At 41.3% G+C, this 23,524-nt stretch overlaps 1 protein-coding gene across 1 annotated transcript in view; it reads right to left on the reverse strand.

The window, feature by feature from the left end:
* The window catches only part of LOC308106220 (uncharacterized protein), a 100,240-nt gene that overhangs the window by 16,451 nt on the left and 60,265 nt on the right, over positions 1–23,524 (reverse strand). The window contains 30 exon segments of the mRNA XM_080457276.1: positions 58–75; positions 398–451; positions 1,057–1,110; positions 1,363–1,470; positions 1,915–1,968; positions 4,365–4,418; positions 5,875–5,943; positions 5,946–5,984; positions 6,105–6,187; positions 6,190–6,211; positions 6,627–6,680; positions 6,919–6,999; positions 7,483–7,582; positions 9,257–9,260; positions 9,980–10,034; positions 10,267–10,320; positions 10,534–10,587; positions 10,678–10,722; positions 13,772–13,825; positions 13,933–13,977; positions 14,566–14,619; positions 14,849–14,902; positions 16,228–16,389; positions 18,155–18,199; positions 18,851–18,904; positions 19,157–19,201; positions 19,391–19,444; positions 19,535–19,579; positions 22,005–22,058; positions 22,419–22,463. Of these exon segments, the coding sequence (XP_080313402.1) occupies positions 58–75; positions 398–451; positions 1,057–1,110; positions 1,363–1,470; positions 1,915–1,968; positions 4,365–4,418; positions 5,875–5,943; positions 5,946–5,984; positions 6,105–6,187; positions 6,190–6,211; positions 6,627–6,680; positions 6,919–6,999; positions 7,483–7,582; positions 9,257–9,260; positions 9,980–10,034; positions 10,267–10,320; positions 10,534–10,587; positions 10,678–10,722; positions 13,772–13,825; positions 13,933–13,977; positions 14,566–14,619; positions 14,849–14,902; positions 16,228–16,389; positions 18,155–18,199; positions 18,851–18,904; positions 19,157–19,201; positions 19,391–19,444; positions 19,535–19,579; positions 22,005–22,058; positions 22,419–22,463 (1,713 nt within the window).

The following is a 23,524-nucleotide window of genomic DNA, read 5'->3' on the forward strand; positions in this document are numbered from 1 at the left end:
CAGGATCGGCATCGATCCTCACCTTCTCTCCCACAATGCCTGCTGTTCCAATCATCCTGGTCGACCTGGTGGACCCTGGATCACACACACACACACACACACACACACACACACACACACACACACACACACACACACACACACACACACACACACACACACACACACACACACACACACACACACACACACACACACACACACACACACACACACACACACACACACACACACACACACACACATACAGACGTATGCATAGAGACAGTGTAGTGCCTCAGTAATCTACGTTCATACAGTAGGTAAACCAAGAACCTATCATTAGGCTAAACATTATAAAAACATTATAACATCACAAAATAAATAATATATGAACGACTGAGTGTGTTGGACTCACCTGTCCCCCAAAGGGCCCCTGGGGACCCGAAGGGCCTTGTTGTCCAGGTGGGCCCTAAAAAGTAGGCAAGTGGTGCTTTAGATTACAGTGGTTCTCAAACATGCTTTACTAGCGTACAGTACAGTATGTACCCCCGTTGCTATAAGCACCAAATAATGTTCCTGAGACTGACAATGTGTTGTTTGGCTTTTTCCACTGTTTTCCCCCACTTGTCTTAATATTCAAAACTCATTTAAGCCAGATAAAAAAAAAAATGCAGCAAGCTAACTGGCAAATTGTTTCATTTTATTCATATTGGCAATTGGTTCTATTGAAAATATATGACATACAGTATAAAACTACAGCATACTGTAACTGATTTCATGAACGTGGGATAAATCAGAGAGGAACAAAAAGAAAGTTAGAAACGTTCTGAGTAGTACCCCAAAGTACCCCTAGGGGTGCTAGTACCTCAAAGACTCATTTCAGAAGATGAGATGACAGTATATGTACAGTATGGTAAATAAAAGCAGTCTCATGGGGTTAAAGGACAACTTCACCCATTTTCAACCTATCTTCATATAATTGGTCCTCACTAAAGCTCATAATAATATGGTACTGTTTTTTGCTCATAGCAACTTCCTAGAGCAACTAGGAAGTATGACAGGATGGATGCTTACCATGAGTCCTCCATGACCACTGTCTCCCTTCTCTCCTGGTAGACCAGGCATGCCCTGAGAACACACACACACACACACACACACACACACACACACACACACACACACACACACACACACACACACACACACACACACACACACACACACACACACACACACACACACACACACACACACACACACACACACACACACACACACAGGATTCAATTTGAGCACTTTAAATAAATCCCTCCATCTCCTCAGAGGCCTTGTTTCACTTTCCACCTGCTGTAACTTGATTGGTTAATCCATTATTATCACCTGCAATCCTATTGGTCCTCTGGAGCCCTTGAAGCCGCGGAGCCCCTCGTCTCCTTTCTGACCGTACATGCCCTGCTGACCTCTGGGTCCTGACTCCCCGTCCAGACCCTGACAGCAAACAGCAAAATAAAATCTCACAACTGAAAAGTTTTGTGATTTGGGAAACAGTGTGAAAGGAGTTTCATAAATAATTAGCACAATACATATAATTGTGTTTAGGTATTATCAATCTAAACCTATGTCCTTGCTGTTCTACAGTACATACAGCCAAACCAGTTGAAATAATAATAGATTGCGGCTTTAAACTTGGGTAAGCTTTTATGAAATATCCAAAACCATTAGGGTTTTACTGAAGATGCTTCTGAACATGCATTCTATTGCTAGTGTGATCAATTCAAACACTCTTTGATCTATTCTATTGCCAGTATGACCATTTAAAATAATCTAGTCTTCAATCTTGAAATAACAGATTTTCGCTGTGTGTGACATTCTTACAGAGAACTGAACTTGAATCCTTATCACTTTTGTAGCTACAGTAACAACAATACTCACCGGTACTCCTGGCTGACCGAGTGGCCCCTGACTTCCTGCCGGCCCTGAGGGGCCCTGTGAACATCGAGAGACAGACAGACAGACAGACAGACAGACAGACAGACAGACAGACAGACAGACAGACAGACAGACAGACAGACAGACAGACAGACAGACAGACAGACAGACAGACAGACAGACAGACAGACAGACAGACAGATAGACAGACAGACAGACAGACAGACAGACAGAATGAATCCGAGGGGCGAATTCACAGGCTGCTAAACCCGTGCAAATAAGACAAAAAATAAACTGTGTAATTCTCAAATAAAGCACCCGCAAAGAGTGACACACATACATGTACATGTACCCCTAACTGTGCTGCCAAGCAATTAGCTTCTCGGTGCTCCAGTGCTATTTGGACATTTTTTAAGTTTTATTTAAAGTGTCTGAAGACAGGTGAAGGCATCGTCATGCCAGGTGTGCTCATGACACACTAACTATATATATATATATATATATATATATATATATATATATATATATATATATATATATATATATATATATATATTTATATATATATATATATATATATATATATATATATATATATATAGTAGTGAGAGTGCACATGGTTCTGTAATATACTGTAGGGCTATAATTAGAAGCCTCTAATGGTTTATAACTGTAGGCTACTGTAACTCTTTTTTTTAATTCATTTGAGTTTTGGCACTCCATGCATTTTACAGGACAAGTAGAAGCCACGTAAGTTTAATACTCTCCAACGAATGTTTCCAAACGAACATTCAGACAAAAACAAGGGCAAATTGCACTCAGCTGCAAGACTTGAGGGGCGGGTTTGCGCCGCCACAATTAGCGAGGCGAGGTAAATAGCATAACAACTTGATTGAAGCGTTTACATTTGTGACATTAGTGTGATTATGGCAATAACCTGGGTTTATGTGTTTTACTGAAAAGTATGGTTTATTTGTAAAATGAAGCGTAGCATTAGTTCATGCAGGACACAGGAGTCCCACACGCCTCCGCTGTAATCGGCTGTCAGTCAGCTGATTGTAAACAATCAGCCTAGATTCCTATTGCCCATTCACAGCTCTGCTGGTCATTACGTCACACTTTCATATCCTCCAATCAGAGCTCACGCTCTTAACTCATTCACTGCCAAGGACGACTTTTTTTCCAAAGGCCCACGCTGCCACGGACGATTTTGATTACTTTCTTCTTTTTTTCACTAAATGGCGCTCTTCGCTAAGACATGAGTGACCATTTCATCCCCAGATGCACGCAGAACTAGGAGATCACGTGATCCCAAGATTTACTGCTCCATTCACTTCCTGGTTAATGTATTTGGGAAATCGCCTGTATCTCGCCTCCTGTGTTTACTATGTATTTTTGAAGATTTTTTTCTTTCTTTGCGGAAGCACAGTGAAACCCCCCGGGATTAGCAACGATCAGGGGAACGATCATACTGGATATAAATATTCTGTGACTACTTGAAAAGGTAAGAAAACCGCAATTGCATTCACTAGATCTCTGCTTGTCTTGCTGCTTGCTTCGCATTCACTGCTGCTTAGCTGCCTCCTCCACCCCAGTCTCCACTTTTTGATCAGAGTCTGGCATAGGCTCAAATGTCTGGCATATGTCTGCTGCTTCAAGCTAATATGTCAATGTATTGCTTATTGTATTGCTATTGTATCCCTACAGGGGTTTTGCTTCACATTCCCTGATTTTGCTTAGCATGCTGAGCGGAGCCTTTAACGCCAAGTTCAACTGTATTCCATTTGTTGCAATAAATGGTTAAATCTACTTTGACGTGAGTGTTCCTGACTGAATGCTTGTTATGTCAGGTTGTTGTTATGTCTTACAGCTACGTTAACACATTAACCGCCAAGAACGTAGTCCTACGGTCCGTTAAATCCAACTGTTAAGCGCCGAGACCGTAGCCCTACGGTCCACGGTCTTTTCGCGCTAAAAATTTCCGGGTGCACTTTCGGATTTTTTTTGATCCACTTCCGTTTCCGGTTTGATGACCGGAAACAGAATTATTTGGGATCCGGTTTTGATGATCACGTCCGCCCTCGTTCTACAGACGAAACTGAAACTCAATTCTCTTCCTGTAGTTTTTTCTCCTCGCATATCACTGTTTAACGTAATCCGCTCTAACTACAACATGGATGCCCCGTTTGACACGTGGTTTTCATTGGGAGATACAGTGAGATGTCGCCGAAGTAAACAGACCGTGTACGGCTCAATCTTAAGGATTTTAACAAGATCTATGGCGACATGAAAAAAACAAAAAAACAACAATAACACCTTGGCACTGGTGAGTACATTATGAGATTAACCTCTGGCGGTCGATGTGTTAATGGTAAATGTAAATAATTATGAATAAACCCCTTGTTTACTCTTCCCAGCATTCAATTACAACTTTTATCATGAGAAATACTCACTCCTTCGCCTTTGTCTCCTTTGCTTCCTTTCTGCCCTGGACCACCCGTCTCTCCCTGTGAATACACACATACTCTACAGTATAAAACACATAACACATATACACACACATTTAAAACACATACAGTATATCCAATCCAATCCAATCCACTTTATTTATATAGCACATTTTACAACTTTTTCAGGGTTACCAAAGTGCTGTACAGAACATCAAAAAACAAATACACTGGGTAAGCTAAAAACACAGAAACAACAGCAAAACATACAGCAAAAAAGAAGGAAAATAAAAAACAGAAGGAGACACATCACTGAAAAATACAAGACGCAGCCGTGTCAGCAAACAGTGAAACAAAACATAGACCACAGAAACTCTCAAACAGGATCAAAAGCCAAGGTACTGTATAAAGGTGAGATTTAAAAGTCTCGATGGTGGGGGACAGTTTGATATGGGAGGGGAGCGCATTCCATAATAAACTTGAATTTGGGACCTCAAGTTTCAACAGTATACACTTTTAATGCTTCAAAAGCATCAAAAATAGCAGATCTACAAGCTCAAAACGCATGTAGATCTGCTACTTTTGATGCTCTTGTGTGACGCTGTATTATGATCAAGGGTGTTAATTGACGAAAAAACACAAGGTTTCTGCCCTACAGCGTCGATATACACACCCAATCACTCACACTCACACAAACAAACACGCACGCACGCACGCACGCACGCACGCACGCACGCACGCACGCACGCACGCACGCACGCACGCACGCACGCACGCACGCACGCACGCCACGCACGTCGCACAACGTATGCACGCGTGTACGGTGTACGGCGTACGCTAGAGATGCGCGAATCGCGGTTTTAGCTGCGGTTGCCATGGTTAACCGCAGTTAACCGCAGTTTGGGTGGATTTGGGTCAATCAAATATAATTATTAATTCATATTGGATAAACCGCGGGTGAAATAATGCGGGAATTAAATTAATGATATCAATCTATAGGCCTATAATAGCTTTTAAAAAGCACTAAATTTCACCGTGTGTGCGTTTGTAGTATTTTAATATTACGTCATTTTACACCAGGCACAAAATAGCCGCTCACTACATGTTGCTTTGCAGCCAGCCAGTGTTGCCAGGTTGCGAGAGAAATAAGCAGCCAGGTCTATGAAAACAAGCCCAAAACAAGTGCCAAACAAACAAGCCCAAAAGTCGCTTATAAAAAGCCGACATGGCAACAAAGTGGTTGAAAGAATGAAGACGTGCGCTTGTTGTTACCATGGTTGTGGATTGTATACAGTCACTGCATCGCGACAGTGGTGAGTGACATTGTTTATAAGAAAACTAACGTCAGGAAAATAACAATTATTTGGTGCAGTTGGTGCGGATCTATAAATAGGATGATATAATTACCGCGGGTGGATGGCGGATGGATAATGAACTTGTTAACGCGGATTTGGGTGACAAAAAAAAACGCACACACACACACACATACACACATACACACACACACACTGATTACCTTATCCCCGTCATCTCCTGGAGGTCCAGCAGGGCCAGCGGCTCCAGGCAGTCCTCCAGGTCCCTGGTCCAACCGTCAGAACCTGCTGGTCCAATCGGACCTTTCTCTCCCTGCAGACAATACATACACGTCTGTCAGTTACACCACCTTAACCACATGAACCCTATAGCGCCCCTATTCATTTCAATCCTTGAAATACAAAAGGCTGAGAAAACACTGTCCCAACTTACAGGCTCTCCCTTCTCTCCCATGGGTCCAGGCCCACCCATGGCTCCCACGCGTCCAGGCTGACCGATGCCCCCGGCTGCCCCCGGGGGCCCCTGTCACCTCCGACCCCCTGAGGAAGAAAGAGTGATACGTTTGTGATAGGGTTATTATAGCTCATCTAAAACTAAAACTACAACTGAAAGGGATTTTTAAATTTTTCATTAACTTAAAACTAAAATAAAAACTGAAACTACACTTGTTTTTCACTGAAGTGAAAACAAGTGTAGTTTTTACACCTAAATTCTTTCATCCTAATCAAGACGTTCTTCATAATAACCTGACAAACTACAACTAAGAAAAACTTATGCACTATAAAACTAACTGAAACTAAAACTGAAATCAAACACCAAACTGAAAAACAAAAACGGATTCATATTTCAACACTCTGATATCTCTGGTGTCTATAGAGTATTATACTTATTAGAGGACGTTGGGTCAGAGGAATAAAGGAATGAAGAAGAAGAAGAGGATGGATCTGAACTCACCATGGACCCTGGAGCTCCAGTAGGCCCCGCCCCTCCTTTCAGACCAGCTGGACCCTGAAACAAACATGGTTTATCAGCACACCACATGTAATTTACATAATGTGTGTGTGTGCGTGTTGGTGGTGCGTGTGTGTGTGTGTGTGTGTGTGTTGTGTGTGTGTGTGTGTGTGTGTGTGTGTGTGTGTGTGTGTGTGTGTGTGTGTGTGTGTGTGTGTGTGTGTGTGTGTGTGTGTGTGTGTGTGTGTGGTGTGTGTGTGTGTGGTGTGTGTGTGTGTGTGTGTTACCATGCCACCGGCAGCTCCTCTGGTCCCCCTGAAGCCTCTGAGTCCAGCAGGTCCGTTCTTACCAGAAGTCCCTGAAGTTCCTGATCACCCTGGAAAGCAGGAAACAGTCACACAATGAGCAGCGGTATGTGCGTGCGTGCGGGCGTGCGTGTGCCAGAACAGAAAATGTAAACAAGAGAACAATCCCATCACTCCTTGCGGGCGCACTCAGCCTCCAAAATGATTTCCCCTAGTTTAAAATGAGTTTAGTTTGGTATAATTAGTTTAGTTTCTGTTGGTATAATAATCGTTTGGTATGTCCATCTTTTTATTCCAACTCGTAGCGCGACTATCAAGACTAAACTAATTGATTCGCATTGATATGTGACAATGCGATGCCAACCAGAACCTTTTTTCTAAACCGATCACACTGCTCAGTTTTAGAACGAATACAGGCTTTTCCTCCGTGGTGGAAAGCCTGGTGACGTGAGGTTACCTATGTACACAGCATAGGGTTACACATGTATAATATACTGTAGCTCAATGCTGTGCGGTGCGTGCGTGCATGCATGGTGTGCGTGTTGAATACCAACCTTGCCCCCCTCCTTCCCGGCCGCCCCAGGTAGACCCTGCTCTCCAGGTACACCTGGTGACCTGGATGGACCCTCTGTCTCCAGTCGGACCGGTTTCTCCCTGATTTACCCTGGAAGACCAAACAGGGAGGTCAGTCACATGATGATGATCAACCAATCAGTCGATTGATCAGACGTGTTGACAGGCAGTGTGTGGAGGTTGGGAAACATTGAGGTAGGTTAGCTAGAACCATGTACTAATGTACCCCCATTTCACAAGGAAATATGTCACGATAGGGAAATTAATTACTCTCAAAAATACCATTTCATGACATTTTAACAGGAACAAAACCTTGAGCAGAACCTACTCTAGGTTATATTGCTGTACAAACACGCAAGAAGTAATAAAGTTGATTTTCTTTTGTTGTTTTCTCCTCCCCCATGTAAAGGGGAGCAGCCACTATCGATATTTTTCTTAGCGATTATTCTATCGATTACTAATCAATTAATTGAGAAGCGTTTAAAAGAAATTGAGAATATATATATATATATATATATATATATTTATTATTTTATTTTATTATTTATTTTTTTATATCAACAAATCAATCACTTAAGCCTTATTTTATATTTTCATCGCACAATGGTGTGATGCACAAATAATGAAAATAAGCAATAGATCTGCCATTTTAACTATTTTGGACGTTTTGGAAAGTTTTTTTTTACATGTTTTGCCTATAATGACATGCCCAAAATACTGTAGGTATCAATTATGAATTGATTAATATATTAAGTTATTGATTGACGATTGTTTTTTTATAATCAATGAAAATCAATTAGTTAGAATAGATTAACTGTAGCCCTCAGGGCCGCATTAAGGCCCCTCAGGGCCGTGGAACTACACCAAATCAAAGGCCCCCCCTCAACATTAATCGGACAATATTGGGTGCGTTCACGCGCAAGTGCGTTTGGTGCACGTGCCACCGCCAGCAGGATCGGTGCTGACACAGGCACTGGGCACAGCCTTTCCAACTTCAGTCTATGCTGATAACTACAGTGTCTATCATTACAAATTACATTTATTATTAAGGAGGTTACTTTATGGTCATTACAGTCGTAGGCTACTAGACATATGGTGATGAGATGGGTAACAAATGTTTCATATTTATTTTCTTATTCTTCATAAGAAATTCAACAATTCAAGTTTAGAATTGAGAAAACAATACTCAGCAGAGATGGGAAAAGTACACTTTTCAATTACTTAAAGTAGAAGTAGCCTCAGATACATTTACTTATGTAAAAAGCGACTTTAGTAAAAGTAACTCATTCAACTAATTACTCAAGTAAAAGTACAAAAGTACAGGCTCTGAAATGTACTTGAAAAGTTTAAAGTAAAAAAGACCTCTTGAAGTCTACCGCAGTGGTTCTCAACCTTTTTACCACCTCAGAAAATAATATTATGGCTCACCATTATGACTGACTGATGTTAAAATACAGTAGCGTAGACCTAGTACCCCATTCGATTCAGCTATTTGCACAGTACAAATGTATTTAGAATATGTCATTTAGATTTTCACAGTGTACATTATGGTAGCAACTAAGACAGACAGACAGACAGGACAGACAGACAGACAGACAGACAGACAGACAGACAGACAGACAGACAGACAGAGATGACATTAACAACCGTGAGCTACATTAATCAAACACAGCATGTGAGAAGATACAGTCTAAGCTAAGCCTACTTCAAACAAACACACACACGCAAACATCTTCATTGTAAGATTAAACTCACCATGCTGTGGAGGTTCAGTTCAAAGAGTTTAACACACGGCACTTCCAAAGTTTGTACAATGTTTAAGTCACAGGAGCTGGTTTTCATATCGTAAATATGAACGTTGGCCCAAATCTTGCGTTTAATCCACATGTTCTTGTTTATTTGTGTCGCTGTCACAGACCATGATAGCAGAGCCATACTGGTTAACAGAAACAAACTTACGCTAAAAGCGGAGGATTTCAAAATAAGAGCCGCTTGTAAAGATTAGTCGACAGTAGTTTTATTTTTTTGTCTACTTACAGGAAGTAGAAGTGACACATCAGTACCAGCGACGGTATGCAAGGTTTGCATCTGTTCTGCCGCGCAACATTAAAACTAAAGCAACATATGTTTCTAAATATATATAATTCACACAGCAGGGCCCGAATGTATACATTTTTATAAATAATAATAATAAGAATAATATAATATTATAATAAAATAATATAAATTTAAAAAAAAATTACAACAATATATATATTTTTTAAATACATAATTCACACAGGGCCCCTGCAGGCTGCAGGCCGTGAACACAAGTTCCACTAAGTTCCGCGGTTAATGCGGCCCTGGTAGCCCTACGGGTTTATAACCGTATAATTGATGGTTGATGGATCCACACGTCATAAATAATGTCACCTTCCAGAAGATGTGTCACAGCACATATACAGTATAGTGACATAGCACACGTGTCCCTAGACTCACCTGTGGTCCGACCCACACCTCCTGGTCCTGGAGGTCCCGTCTTCCCTTGGAAACCCTACACATGCACATGCACACACACACACACACACACACACACACACACACACACACACACACACACACACACACACACACACACACACACACACACACACACACACACAAGTGTAATAATGTGAAATAAGAGATGCTTTGATACTACGACATTTTATGCGTTATCTGTTGAATGTTTGTAAATTAGTTTTGGGACTATGTTAGGGGTCATGACCTCTGATGACATCACTTACCGGCTCTCCTCTCTGACCTGGGTGACCTGGAAGTCCATCTTTCCCTGCCGGACCCTGAACACACACAAATACATGTTATAACATTGTCTAATGAAGCATCCATAGGATTTGTCACTGTTTTGAGAGATGTTTCAGTAAGGGCAGCAGCATGCATACTCAGCATGCATACTCAGCATGCATGCTGAGTATGCATGCTGAGTATGCATGCTGAGTATGCATCAAATTGATTATTTTTGCCTAGTCGCTGTGCTCGTGTGTTCCACTCACCACAGCACCCTTTGGCCCTGGTTCTCCGTTCCTTCCTCCTGGTCCAATAGGTCCCTAAAAAAAATCACAATTGAACAACTGATCACCCTCTGATCAAGCAGTTCCACTGATCAATCAAATTAGATGCGATAAATTAACCCTTACCCTCTCGCCGGGTGGTCCTGACACGCCGTCATGTCCCGAAGACCCCTGAGACAAAAGACACGCTCAGGTGAGTTTCAGTGATGTCATCAGAATCACTGATAGCAGAAGACTGGTGTAGTTAGGAATTATGCCATGGTACACCCAAGGTATACCAGTCTTCTGATGCTATACCCTAGAGTGCATCGCCATCTTTCGGCTAAACTAATTATTTCACTGCCTTCAGTGGACACCCCCCACCCCACAGCCCTGCAAAAATAAACTACAAATATTTCGATATATTTCGATAATCATGACTTTGAAACCAATTTTTATATACTTAACCATATAAAAAAAAATCATTCTAATTTGTCTGGGTGGTTTATAACATATAATTCTGTGGTATGACCAAAAAAAATACATAATACTGCCTACTTCTTGTGTAAAGGCCTACATCCTGTTTACAGGGTCTTTAATCTGAACACAGTGAACAAACAACACACGACCGATGGACACATGGATTAAGGGCAGGTACACACTGAAGTGGTCGGCGGGAGTCGTCTGATTGTTAAGCATTACACATTGCAGTTTATTTTTTAGTTTATTTTTTGAAATCGGTTTTTAGTTTATTTCTTGAAATCGGCTGTCATATATCGTTGTGGTTTTCACACTATAGATTGATCCCCGACCAGGGATTACACACTGTAGGATAGTTCACTAGGATGCATCCAGAGTCAGACCCAATACATACATTTGTTTTTATTCCAATTCATTTTAACAGACGTCTCCCGTGATATATACGCATCTCTCTCTCTCTCTCTCTCTCTCTCTCTCTCTCTCTCTCTCTCTCTCTCTCTCTCTCTCTCTCTCTCTCTCTCTCTCTCTCTCTCTCTCTCTCTCTCTCTCTCTCTCTCTCTCTCTCTCTCTCTCTCTCTCTCTCTCTCTCTCTCTCTCTCTCTCGCGCAGAAGCAAGTGTTGCCATGTCCGCTTATTATAAGCGACTTTGGGCTTGTTTTTTCCGTAAAGTTGCTTGAAAGTGTAGTTGCTTATTTGGCCTTGTTTCCTAATGTTGTTTGAACCAGTGGTTCTCAAACATTTTCATGGCAAGGACCCCCAAATTAATATTTGTCTGCAAACCTCCCCCTTCTGAAAATATGTTGTGCCATAGACCCCCATACAAGATCTGTGTGGATTTGGAAAATATTCCACAATTTCCATTTTTTTTCAAGATTTTCTTCTTTGAAAATAGCCGATCTACAATGTGAGCTTGTAGATCAGCTATTTTCAAATATCCAATGTATTTGTATATAGGTTTAATCCTTGCATTATGTTAGAAAACTGCATCCACTTGTGGTGTTAGCGGGTCAAATTTGACCCGTGATTTAAATCAGCCCAAAATACTCAAAAAATAAGTATTTTCATAAAAAAAATTCTCCCACCTCATAGCTGACTTGTAATGCATTCATATCCATGTAAACACTTTTTAAAATATTATGTTGGGTTAGGGCTAGGGTTTCATCTTTCAAAATATCTCGTTTTCTATTATAAAAATGTTAAAATGCACTCATTAAATTTCCTATAATGACGGCAATGGATAATGATGTTATCTAGCTAGAATAGAATAATTAAGAATAATAATTAGAACACACTTCCAAAAAAATAATAAAAAAATACTTGTTTTCGTTTTTTAACTTTAAAAAATGTTAAAATTATTAAAAATAGTGACACTAGTGGTGTTAGGGTCCGAAATGACCCGTATACCATAGAAGGTAAAAAGTCATTTATTTTTCATAAACTCAAACTTTATTTTACTCCTGATAGCAAATGCTAATTGAGGACAAGTCTCTCTCACTCTCAAACATGTAAAAATTGAATATTGACAATTTGGGGGGAATTGAGCCACACTTCTCTTCCGGGTCATTTCGGACCCTAACACCACAAGTGTCCCTTTTTTTTTTGAGACCATCAGAATCAATTAAAATGATGATAAATAATTTTGTTGCGTTAAAATGGCTATTTCTGAGGATATCATGAAGCCTTGTTCCAATAAAGAAATGTAAAGGGTACTTTTTACCTATTTAAACATGAAAACGGGTCAAAAAAGACCCTAACACAAAGGAAGGGTTAAAGTGCTCATAGTCGCTTTTGTTGGGCTTGTTTTCACAAACCTGGTTGCTTATTTCTCTCGCAAAATCTGGCAACCCTGTCTACACAGACAGACACTAGTCTCGCAGCTCGCTCTCGCTCTCTCAGTCTCTCTCTCTCTCTCTCTCTCTGTGCAATTCCTCTCCTATAAACACAGTAGATATTTGAAAACGGTCGGGAAGCCATCGCCGAGCCGCATCTTCTCGCAGAGCCTTTCACAATCTCGACGATCACAGCCCGATCTGCGTCAGATCGGGAGGTTTTGTCGGCGAGCGCCAAAAAAGGTCCCCGACAGCATAATCGGACCAAATATCCTGCAGTGTGTACCTGCCTTAAAGCTCTCATGACTGAAAATGTTGTAATGTGTGATTTGTGAAACAGTATGAAAGGAGCCCCCCCTACACACTAGCACTGATTCCTAAACAATTAACACAATGTCAAATTATGATATTTTAGTAATATTGTTCCTGCTGTTCTACATAATGCCAACCAGAGAATAAATCACATATTGAGACTTTAACCTTTGCTTTTATATGAAGTATCCGAGACTTTTAAGATTATATGTAAAATGCCTCTGAACATATGACTAATTTGACCACTTCAAATGCTCTAATCTTAAAATAATAGCTGTAAATAGCCAATCTACAAGCTCTCAATGTGTTGCAGACAGAACTTTAATTCAGACAAATATTACTCATCAACAGATGACAATTGCACCTAAACACATTGTATTGCTAAAAGTGCGGGTGTTTTATTTATTGTTAGAGTGTTTCATTCATTGTTGTAATGTTTTGTTCGTCTTAAAAAACAATGGAGATAATAAGTTGTTGACTTAATTGTGATTTTATCCTTGATGTTTCTGTGAGAAGCATGAGTGCTTTTCTTTTAACCATAACGCCTAAGTTATTTAGTTTTAGTTTTAGTTTAATACAACGTGATCAATACGAAGGGGTGCTGACGAGAGTTAGCTGACCTTTTCTCCTGATTTTCCCGTGGGTCCTCTCACCCCTCTGCCACCACGTGCACCCTGCAGAGACATGGAGGAACGTTAGTGGGCAGCTCATCCTTAGCACATGGGGTCCCCGGACCCCAGTGTGAGAACCACTGGCATATTAGAGAACGGACTGCACTCACGTTAGGACCCCTCTGACCTCCACTTCCTGGTTGCCCCACAGGACCCTGGGTAATGTAGGATCCACACAGACAGACAGACAGACACACTTAGAAGAGCATCAGTTAATGTTTCCATTCAAGCACAATTTTCAAAAAAATCACCAAAAATGTTATGCATAGTTAATGAGAACATAAAACATTTAGAAAACAACAGATCCTTCAAGAAGTAATTATATATATTGGCACGTTATTTGGCAAAATTCTGGGGATATTTAAAGGTAGGGTAAGTGATATTTTTTGGTTTAAAACAATGAAAAGCAAGTCTTTTGCACACCTACAAAGGCAACAGGTGGGTAGGAGAAGACCAAACGAGGGGCACAACGCACTGAAAGAAAAAACTCCCACACACAGTCTTCAAATGCGATTAAAAAGTTTAATGGGTATAATTTAATGGGAATAACAATGTTTCGGTCTGTTACTTGTATACCTACATCTTTCTAAAAAAGAAAACCTGATGAAGGTCTAACAGACCAAAACGTTGTTATTCCCATTAAAACTTTTTAATTGCATTTGAAGACTGTGCAGGAGTTTTTTCTTTCAGTTGGTTTATAACAAAACTTTTGTTGTCACACCTCTGTGTCTCGCTATACGTACCTTCTTTCCTTTCTCTCCTGCAGCACCCAGAGATCCAGGAAACCCATCAGAACCCTGACACACACACACACACACACACACACACACACACACACACACACACACACACACACACACACACACACACACACACACACACACACACACACACACACACACACACACACACACACACACACACACACACACACACACACACACACACACTTGTTTATGAAATATTGTACAGTACGATCAGTGTAAACAGAGAGATAATATTACACTTTGACATGCGTTCGTTCACCTTTGGCCCCTGTCGCCCTGGATACCCCGGCAACCCAGGAACTCCCAGTTTGCCCTGAGAGAGAGAGAGAGAGAGAGAGAGAGACAAGATATTGAACGGAATCTTAACCAGAATAGTATGAGAGTGAGTGACAACCACAGCCACAACACTAGAGGGTGCAACCATGATCTGGTACCACCCAAATTTAGAAAATGTGGTCACCATCCATTAAAAGATGTGAATCACTGGTTTCTTTCAAAATTGGCCTGAAAAATCAGGAGACCACAAGGGTAATGTAATTTGACCATCTCTTTTGTACATATAGGCCCTACTGTATATTGGGCACCGCCTTACCCCTTATCCCTAAACGTATTAGCCATTTTTAACTATTTTTAAAAACCTTTTCAAATAGTTCAACTAGCCGATCTACATCGACACGTTGTGAGCTTGTAGATTGGCTGTTTGAACTATTTGAAAATGTTTTTCAAAATAGTAAAAAATGGCAAAGAAGATAAGGGAAAATGGGTAAGGCGGCGCCCCAGATAGGGCCCTATATAGTGTTTGTATTTGTTGATGACATGTATTATTGTGTAAACTTTTAATGCTATGTTGATTAATTGAATACATAGGACCACAAAACAAGTCCCCAGGACTTTCTTTTGTGTTATCCTTTTAGCCTTAATGTCTTACTGTACCACGTGATGTTGACAATTCTGACTAATTAACTCTTTGACTGCCAGAGTATTTTCATAAAGTACTCCCCCAGTGCCAGCAATTTTCGTGTTTTTTTATTTTTATATTTTGAATTTTTCTCATGAAAATAATTTAAGGACACATAATTTAAAGACCCAGCACAAATCCGCCACTAGAGAGCAGCACATGACAGCTTGATCATGTCGTTGGGTCTCTCTCACCCTTCTTGATAGATTAGACAAGGAAAAACATGAAAACGGATGTGACGTCGTCCCAGATTGTTTTGATCGGCGAAAATTACGATGTGATACACGACGGCGATGACTGATCGTCACCCAGACCATAGATTATAGAAGAGAACCTGTCCGTTTGTCCGTTATACCGTGTGAAAACCCGTTTATTTACCTATTTTGGACGAAAATGACTGGGGAAAAAAATCAAAAACCGGAAACGGAATCCAGGCCATGAAACCGGATGCAGATGTCCGTGAAGTAAGTGGAACTCGAGAATAACATTGAATATTAAGCAGCATAGCGCAATCAGAGATTAAACAATGAACGCGCGTCAAGCGCGTCGAACGCGTCGACGGCCAACTGGACAAAGTAGCACTTGACGTGTTATCGCGTCGTCCGCAGTCAAAGAGTTAAGTATTCAATCAATCAAAAAAACGTGGCTGAATTGATTAGCATCCTCCATAATTATTGCACCTTCTCTCCAGCGATGCCACCGGGACCCGCCTCTCCCAAGGGCCCCCCCTGGCCCTTTGGCCCCTCGGGGCCGTCCTCTCCTCGGCCACCGGCGCCTCCGTTGTCTCCCGTGTCCCCCTTGACTCCAAACTCTCCCTTGGACCCCGGGAACCCGTCCTCCCCCTGCAAGACAGACGGACGGAGAGCGTTTGAAATACAAAGAGCTGACACAGAATACAGACAGACAGACGTCAGAAGATTGATGGATAAGACATAAAAACACCAGATGACCAGTGCTGGTCTGGGGAGAGTGTAGACAACCATGTGTCTCCTGTGATAAGTGGTGGACAGTAATGAAGTATATTTACTTTTACTTTTTTTTTAAAAAAGCAATCACTCCAGTACTTGAACTCAAGTAGGAGTTGCTGGTGCAGCGGTGGGGGCACAATACCCTGCCAGGTACGAAAAAGCTAATTTTGACAATTGTGGTCAGATACTGGGTCCTAGTAAACACACGTCCCAGACTGTTCTCCCTTCTGGCTCCCAAACTGTGGAACGAACTCCCCATTGCAGTTGGAACTGCAGACTCACTCCCAATTTTCCGCCATAATCTGAAGACTCCCCTCTTCAGACTCCAGTTTAGCCTGTGGCACTTGACTTAGCCTTGCAGTCTTATGCAAAGGTTAAAATGTAATTTAGATGCCAGGTTCATTTGTTGACCTGGCATCCTATAGCTTCAATGTACATATTATAATAGAGTACAGAAGTCCTGACGTCACTCGTCCATCCCCTGGGTCGTAAAGTAATTTCTCTATGGAGAATAACATTGGGTCATCACAGAATCGTCTCATATAAGAATAAACAAACTGTCTCTACGATATTGTCAGGGAGGTGGCTCTGTATCGTTTATGATAGTCAGTCACTCATATTTGAAACAGTCCGTTTCTGGCGAAAATTGTACTAATTCGGCGGAAGTAACATAAGCGTTTTCTCACCGTCAGTTGATGCTTCATATCCATAAGAGTAAAACCGCCGGGGTCATTTGTTTATTTTTGGAACACAGTTCTTATTTGACGCGATATTAAACACGTCTATGTGAATTCAGAACGGGGGGGGGGGACGCGACCCGGGTAGGATGTGTAAATTACGTCAGACTTCGGTGCTCAATTGTTTTGATATTATACTGTTTAGACCAGGGGTGGGCAACTTTGTAGATGGTGAGGGCCACTAAATTTCCACACTCACTCTGGGGGGCCGCATTGTTTATCGGCACTCTCGCCAGTAGTACCCCATTACTCAAAAAGCCCATAATAGTCACATATGTGATAAATAAGGGATATTAACAATTATTATTCGTTGTAACTTTGTTTTTATTTAGCATTTAGTAATGCTTCTATCAACTTACTACAGCTGTACTGCTAAACAAAACTTCACATTCCAGAGTATGCCTTTCAGAGTATTGCTGTAACCTTGGCTTATAAATATACAAAAATGAACGCTAGAATTATAATTAATAAGGCTTCTATTAAAATAAACGAGAGTGCGCTCTACTGGTGGACTGTTGTAATTAAAACGGTTCATGGAAAGTTGCATGTTTGGAACAGCTGAAGGCAATAGTTCACCATTTCAGATATGTTTAGATTACTTAGTTTTTCTTTGTGATTTCAAAAGTGCAAAAAAAAAAAAAAAAAAAAGATGTATTTTTATTTGTATTTGTATTTTATTTTGGCCTGGGGCCGCATTGAGTGACGGTGCGGGCCGCTGCCCATCCCTGGTTTAGACCTATGATCCTACATTAATGAGGCACTACACCGTCTCTATGAATTTGATGTATTACCTTGTGTTCGCTCTGGATTCAGAGCTTCTGGTAAATGCCTATATTGAACATTTTAAACAGACTGGATGGAATGGAAACATAATAAACTCTCTCTCTCTCTCTCTCTCTCACCTTCTCCCCTTTGCTTCCCTTCAGTCCTCTGATTCCATCAGCTCCCTGTCAAACAGGAATTCAAAAACACAAACATGTCATGAGAGTTCAGCAGCTGAACGCAAAACAAATGTCTGAGAATAGCAAAAGTTTTGCTATAATTAACCACTTAAGCACCTACTGTATATAAATATATACGTCATCATATGACGAATAGTGAAAATAGCCAATCTACAAGCTCACAGTGTGCCGCATCACTATTTTATTTTACAATATAATGTAATGCTTAAAATAGGGACGCTTGGTTGAAAGTGGTTAGTGTTTCATTCATTATTATTCGTAAATGCAAATTACATTAATCTGATTGCTCATAATGGTCAGATGGCAAAGTGGTGATGTATTGAAATACGATGATAAGATTACACAAGAAACAGAGAAAAATTCGTCTCTCTGTCGGGTGGAAACCTCATATGTCCAAAACTGTTACTTTTCAGGATTCAAATTCAAAAGCATCAAAAGTAGCAGATCTACTGTACAAAACGCGTAGCTTTGCGCCGTGTTTCGAGCTTATAGATCTGCTACTTTTGATGCTTTTGTGTAACGCCGTAGTATGATCACGTAGGGCGTTAATTGACAAAAAAACACGAAAAGTTAGAGGTTTCTGCCCGACAGCAACGATATGTTCCAACATTAACGTACGTCCACTCCCTACAGTACCTTGACTCCTCGTGCTCCTGGGTATCCAATGGGCCCCTGGACCCCTAGAGGCCCCTGGAATCAATACATACACTTCTTTAAGGTTAATCAATACATACTGTTCTTTAAGATTACTGACTTACAGTTAATGTCTGTCTGTCTGTCTGTCTGTCTGTCTGTCTGTCTGTCTGTCTGTCTGTCTGTCTGTCTGTCTGTCTGTCTGTCTGTCTGTCTGTCTGTCTGTCTGTCTGTCTGTCTGTCTGTCTGTCTGTCGGTCTGTCTGTCTGCATGCACAAACACACAAACACACAAACACAGTAAACATACCGGCAGTCCTTTCTCTCCTGGGGTTCCTTCTCTTCCAGGATGACCCTATGATCATCAAGAGGTAATATTAGGTTCAGTGTGTGTGTGTGTGTGTGTGTGTGTGTGTGTGTGTGTGTGTGTGTGTGTGTGTGTGTGTGTGTGTGTGTGTGTGTGTGTGTGTGTGTGTGTGTGTGTGTGTGTGTGTACACGTGTGTGTACGTGTGTGTACGTCTGCGTGTGTATCATGGTGCTCACCGGTGGACCATCATTTCCATTTAGACCCTGCATGCCTTTCTTCCCTTGTGGTCCCTGGAAGACACAGAGTGGTGCTTGACCTTTGACCTGTACAGTGCTTGGTTTATTGAAGTGTGTGTGTAGAGAAAGCTGAGGGACTCTTACCTTCTCTCCTGGTAACCCCACTAAACCCTGAGGACCTGGGAACCCCTGCACGAGAAGAGAAACATCATTAGTCTGTGTGTGTGTGTGTGTGTGTGTGTGTGTGTGTGTGTGTGTGTGTGTGTGTGTGTGTGTGTGTGTGTGTGTGTGTGTGTGTGTGTGTGTGTGTGTGTGTGTGTGTGTGTGTGTGTGTGTGTGTGTGTGTGTGTGTGTGTGCAGGGACGTCACGGTGGGGGGGATGGACTATACCCCTTATTTTACACTTTGGCTATTCAAAAATAGCAGATATACAAGCTCATAGCGCGGCACCAAGATCTGCTATTTTTGAAAAAGCGTGAACAAAATGTAACTGTCAAATGTAAACAAATTATGTATTTTCAAAATTTCGCGTTTTTTGGGCGGATTATGTTTTTTTCGTGTTTTGGTTACTTTATTTCGGTTTTAGGGTGAAGGGTTAGGTTATTTAATTCTTATTTTTGCCTGATTTTACCGATTTATTATCAAAAATATATATATATATATATATATTTTTTTTAAAGTGGGGGGTATGAAATCACGGATCTGTGAGAGTGAGGGTGTCGCGTCGTACGCACAGTGAATGGCCGTGACGCCCCTGTGTGTGTGTGTGTGTGTGTGTGTGTGTTCCAGTTCTCAGATGACACCGTCATTGTCAGCTGTATTACGAACAACAACACGGAAGAAGAACACAGCGGCCTGGTGGACAAGTTCCTGGTTGTACACCTAAACCAGTGGTCAAGGACTCCCAAATTAATGTGTAATTATGTATTTAGCCATGGACCCCCATCTGACAATATGTTGTGCCATGGAACCCCATACAAGATTTGTGTTGATAAAATATTAAAAAAAAAAAAAAAAAATCCCAAATTTTTATTTATTTTTTAATACTTTTTAATTTTATATGATGTTATTATGTCCTAGGACAAGTGGTACGTATAAAAATGTCATAACTCCATCCCGAGTCCACCACAGCTAAAAACCCGAGCGGACGGTCCATGCGCTAGATCGCGTATTTTTTGCGTGATTTTATATATAACTTTTTGTTCATATCTGACTTGATAGAAAACTGTCCACAGTGTCTGTGTGAGATGCGCCCCTCCGGAAGTCTTGCAAGCCGAGATTTTTCCCGTGAATGTAAACACTACGGTCGCCCATACAAAAAACACTGTGGTGAGGTTTCTGTCATTGTGAAAGTCAGATATGAAAAATATATATATATATATAAAATCGAGATAAAAATATGCTATCTAGCGCACGGACCGTCCGCTCTGGTTTTTAGTTGCTGTGGACTCGGGATGGAGTTATGAAATGTTCCTACTGTACCACTCGTCCTAGGACCTAGGACATACTGTAATAACATCATATAAAGGTAAGAAAAACGTGGTTCGGAATTCTCCTTTAAGTAGGCATCTAGGCTCCTAAGCCTGACTGCATCGCAGGTTCAAGTCCCGTTCCTGACGATCTTTACCGCATATCTCTCCCCATCTCTCTCTCCCTGTTTCCTGTCCATCTCTACTACAACTATAAATAAAGGCAGAAAAGCCTGAAATATATATATATATAAAAAAAAGAAGTGACATTTAAGTAAAGTGTTACTGACTTTTCTCTTTTTTATGCTCTTGGTCTTTTTTCTTCTATTTTGGCTCTCCTATACTCTTTTCATCTTTTCTATCTGGCTGGCTATACTTTTCTCATCTTCTGGGCTGCCTCTGTATTTATTATCTGTTCTATATTTTTGGGCGGTGAAACCGCCCCTATAAGTGAGATTTGGAAAAATGTACATTTTCCTGCGCTGAGATCTGGGCCCAGGAAATTTGTAGAATTATCCTGCGCTGTGATTGGCCAATCACAGTCTATTCAGGACTGTGATTGGCCAGTGTCACATGACACATGTGCATAGCCCTATATAAGCAACCATAACTCGAAAAAAACCAAAACTTTGTTTTTTTCGAGTTATGGTTTCGTCCATCATAAAGAGTGTTTCAATAAATGTATTTATCTTTTGTACATGATTGGTTGACTCCATTCAGTATTGTGATTAGCTAGCAAGACACCGCCCACTTCACACAGGGTGTGATTTTTTATGACTGCTGTAAGGTTTTATGGCCGGCTGAATTTCCCTCATGGGATTAATAAACATCTATCCTATCACTAATGCACAGCCATTCATCACAGGCTTGTGTCATAATCCCCGTAATATGAGAATATAGGGATATTGTTGTTTCTAACGCGCGCGCGCGCGCGCGCGCGCGCGTGCGTGCGTGCGTGCGCGTGCGTGCGTGCGTGCGTGCGTGCGTGCGTGCGTGCGTGCGTGCGTGCGTGCGTGCGTGCGTGCGTGCGTGCGTGCGTGCGTGCGTGCGTGCGTGCGTGCGTGCGTGCGTGCGTGCGTGCGTGCGTGCGTGCGTGCGTGCGTGCGTGCGTGTGTGTGTGTGTGTCATATATGTATTGTACACACTTGGAATCCAGGGTTCCCTTGCTGACCGGGCGCTCCAATTTCCCCCGGAGATCCCTGTAAAAAAAGAGAACATTGTCTCTGTCGGGTGGAAACCTCATACATGTATGTCCAAGAAGTGTTACTTTTCAGGATTAAAATTCAAAAACATCAAAAGTAGCAGATCTACAAGCTCAAAATGCGTCGCTTCGAGTCGCGTTTCGAGCTTGTAGATCTGCTACTTTTGATGCTTTTGTGTGACGCTTGTAGTATGATCAAGTAGGGTGTTAATTTACGGGAAAAAAAACACAAAAAGTTAGAATATGGAGATAAGAGGTTTCTGCCCGACAGCGCCGAAATGGTGTCATCATGACAACGACTGTGTTGTTTCTAGTTACAGCACGCTCCGCTGTCTGACATGTGATGAGTCATACCTACCAGGTTGCCCTTTGACCCTTGAACTCCGTCAACCCCGCGGACGCCCTGAGAGGAAGAGAGAGAGAGAGAGAGAAGACAGATGTCAGACACGTACTTCCTAAGTTCCTCTCTTATTGGACATTGTTCATTTCAAAGGTGTCATATTTTCACATGGGAGGGGGTGATGGGGGGGTGATAATGTGCAGAGCAAAGAAAAGAGAAAAGACCACAAAAATGCATAATTCTTTTAACGAATGAAATCCAATCTGGAAACCCATTTGGTAAAAAAAAAGACCTTCTCTGACCGAAACGTTGAATGCAATTTTTTTTTGCAAGTTCCAGACAGAGTGCAGGTCCTTTTCTTTGATGTCATTATCAGAGATCCCCTCTTGAACATATACACCTTTTGTACTAGACTACGCACCTGTCACCAACCTTTGAGGTGTGCATCGGCCTAACAGCCTTCTTCTAAATAGTTTGGACAATTACTGAAAAAATGTCACCAATATTTGGAGTCACATTATGGCCAGGTAACTAATAACTACACAACCCAAACCTCTACCAAAGTTTAACTGAACTTAGGAAGTGAAAATAGAATAATGTGAGTTCCTACTACACAGACAAGTTTTCTAAATTAATCTCAGGATTGGAGGAGGAAAGAGAAGCATGTGAACAATCCCACCTTGCTGCTTGGCATGTATGTGTAATTCTTAATATGTTGCATTCAGTGACAAGCTCCACAGCAAATGAAAAAAGTGATTCATGTGGGCCTGTTCACAAATACTACACAACATGTGCTAACTCGCTTTAAGACAAGAGATAACACACAAGTTACGCAAACACAGATAAAAAGAAAGGAGGAAAAAAAGGAAACACCTCTGGCTGGCAACAGATCTGTATACCTCGCAGGCAGATAAATCATTTCCTCCCATCTGATAAGAGTGGTGTTAATCTCATGTTTACAGATGTAGCATTAGCATAATATTATGTACCGTAAACTAGCATTAATGTCAGGTATAGCGGCCCCCACACACACCTTTGTTCATATTAACAGCATCGTACGCTGTGAATATTTGATATATTCCTTAGAGCTGACATATTTTAACACGCATATCGTGTTCATATCT

Source organism: Gymnoscopelus braueri (assembly GCF_963280865.1).
Source record: "Gymnoscopelus braueri genome assembly, chromosome: 2".
NCBI lineage: Eukaryota > Metazoa > Chordata > Actinopteri > Myctophiformes > Myctophidae > Gymnoscopelus > Gymnoscopelus braueri.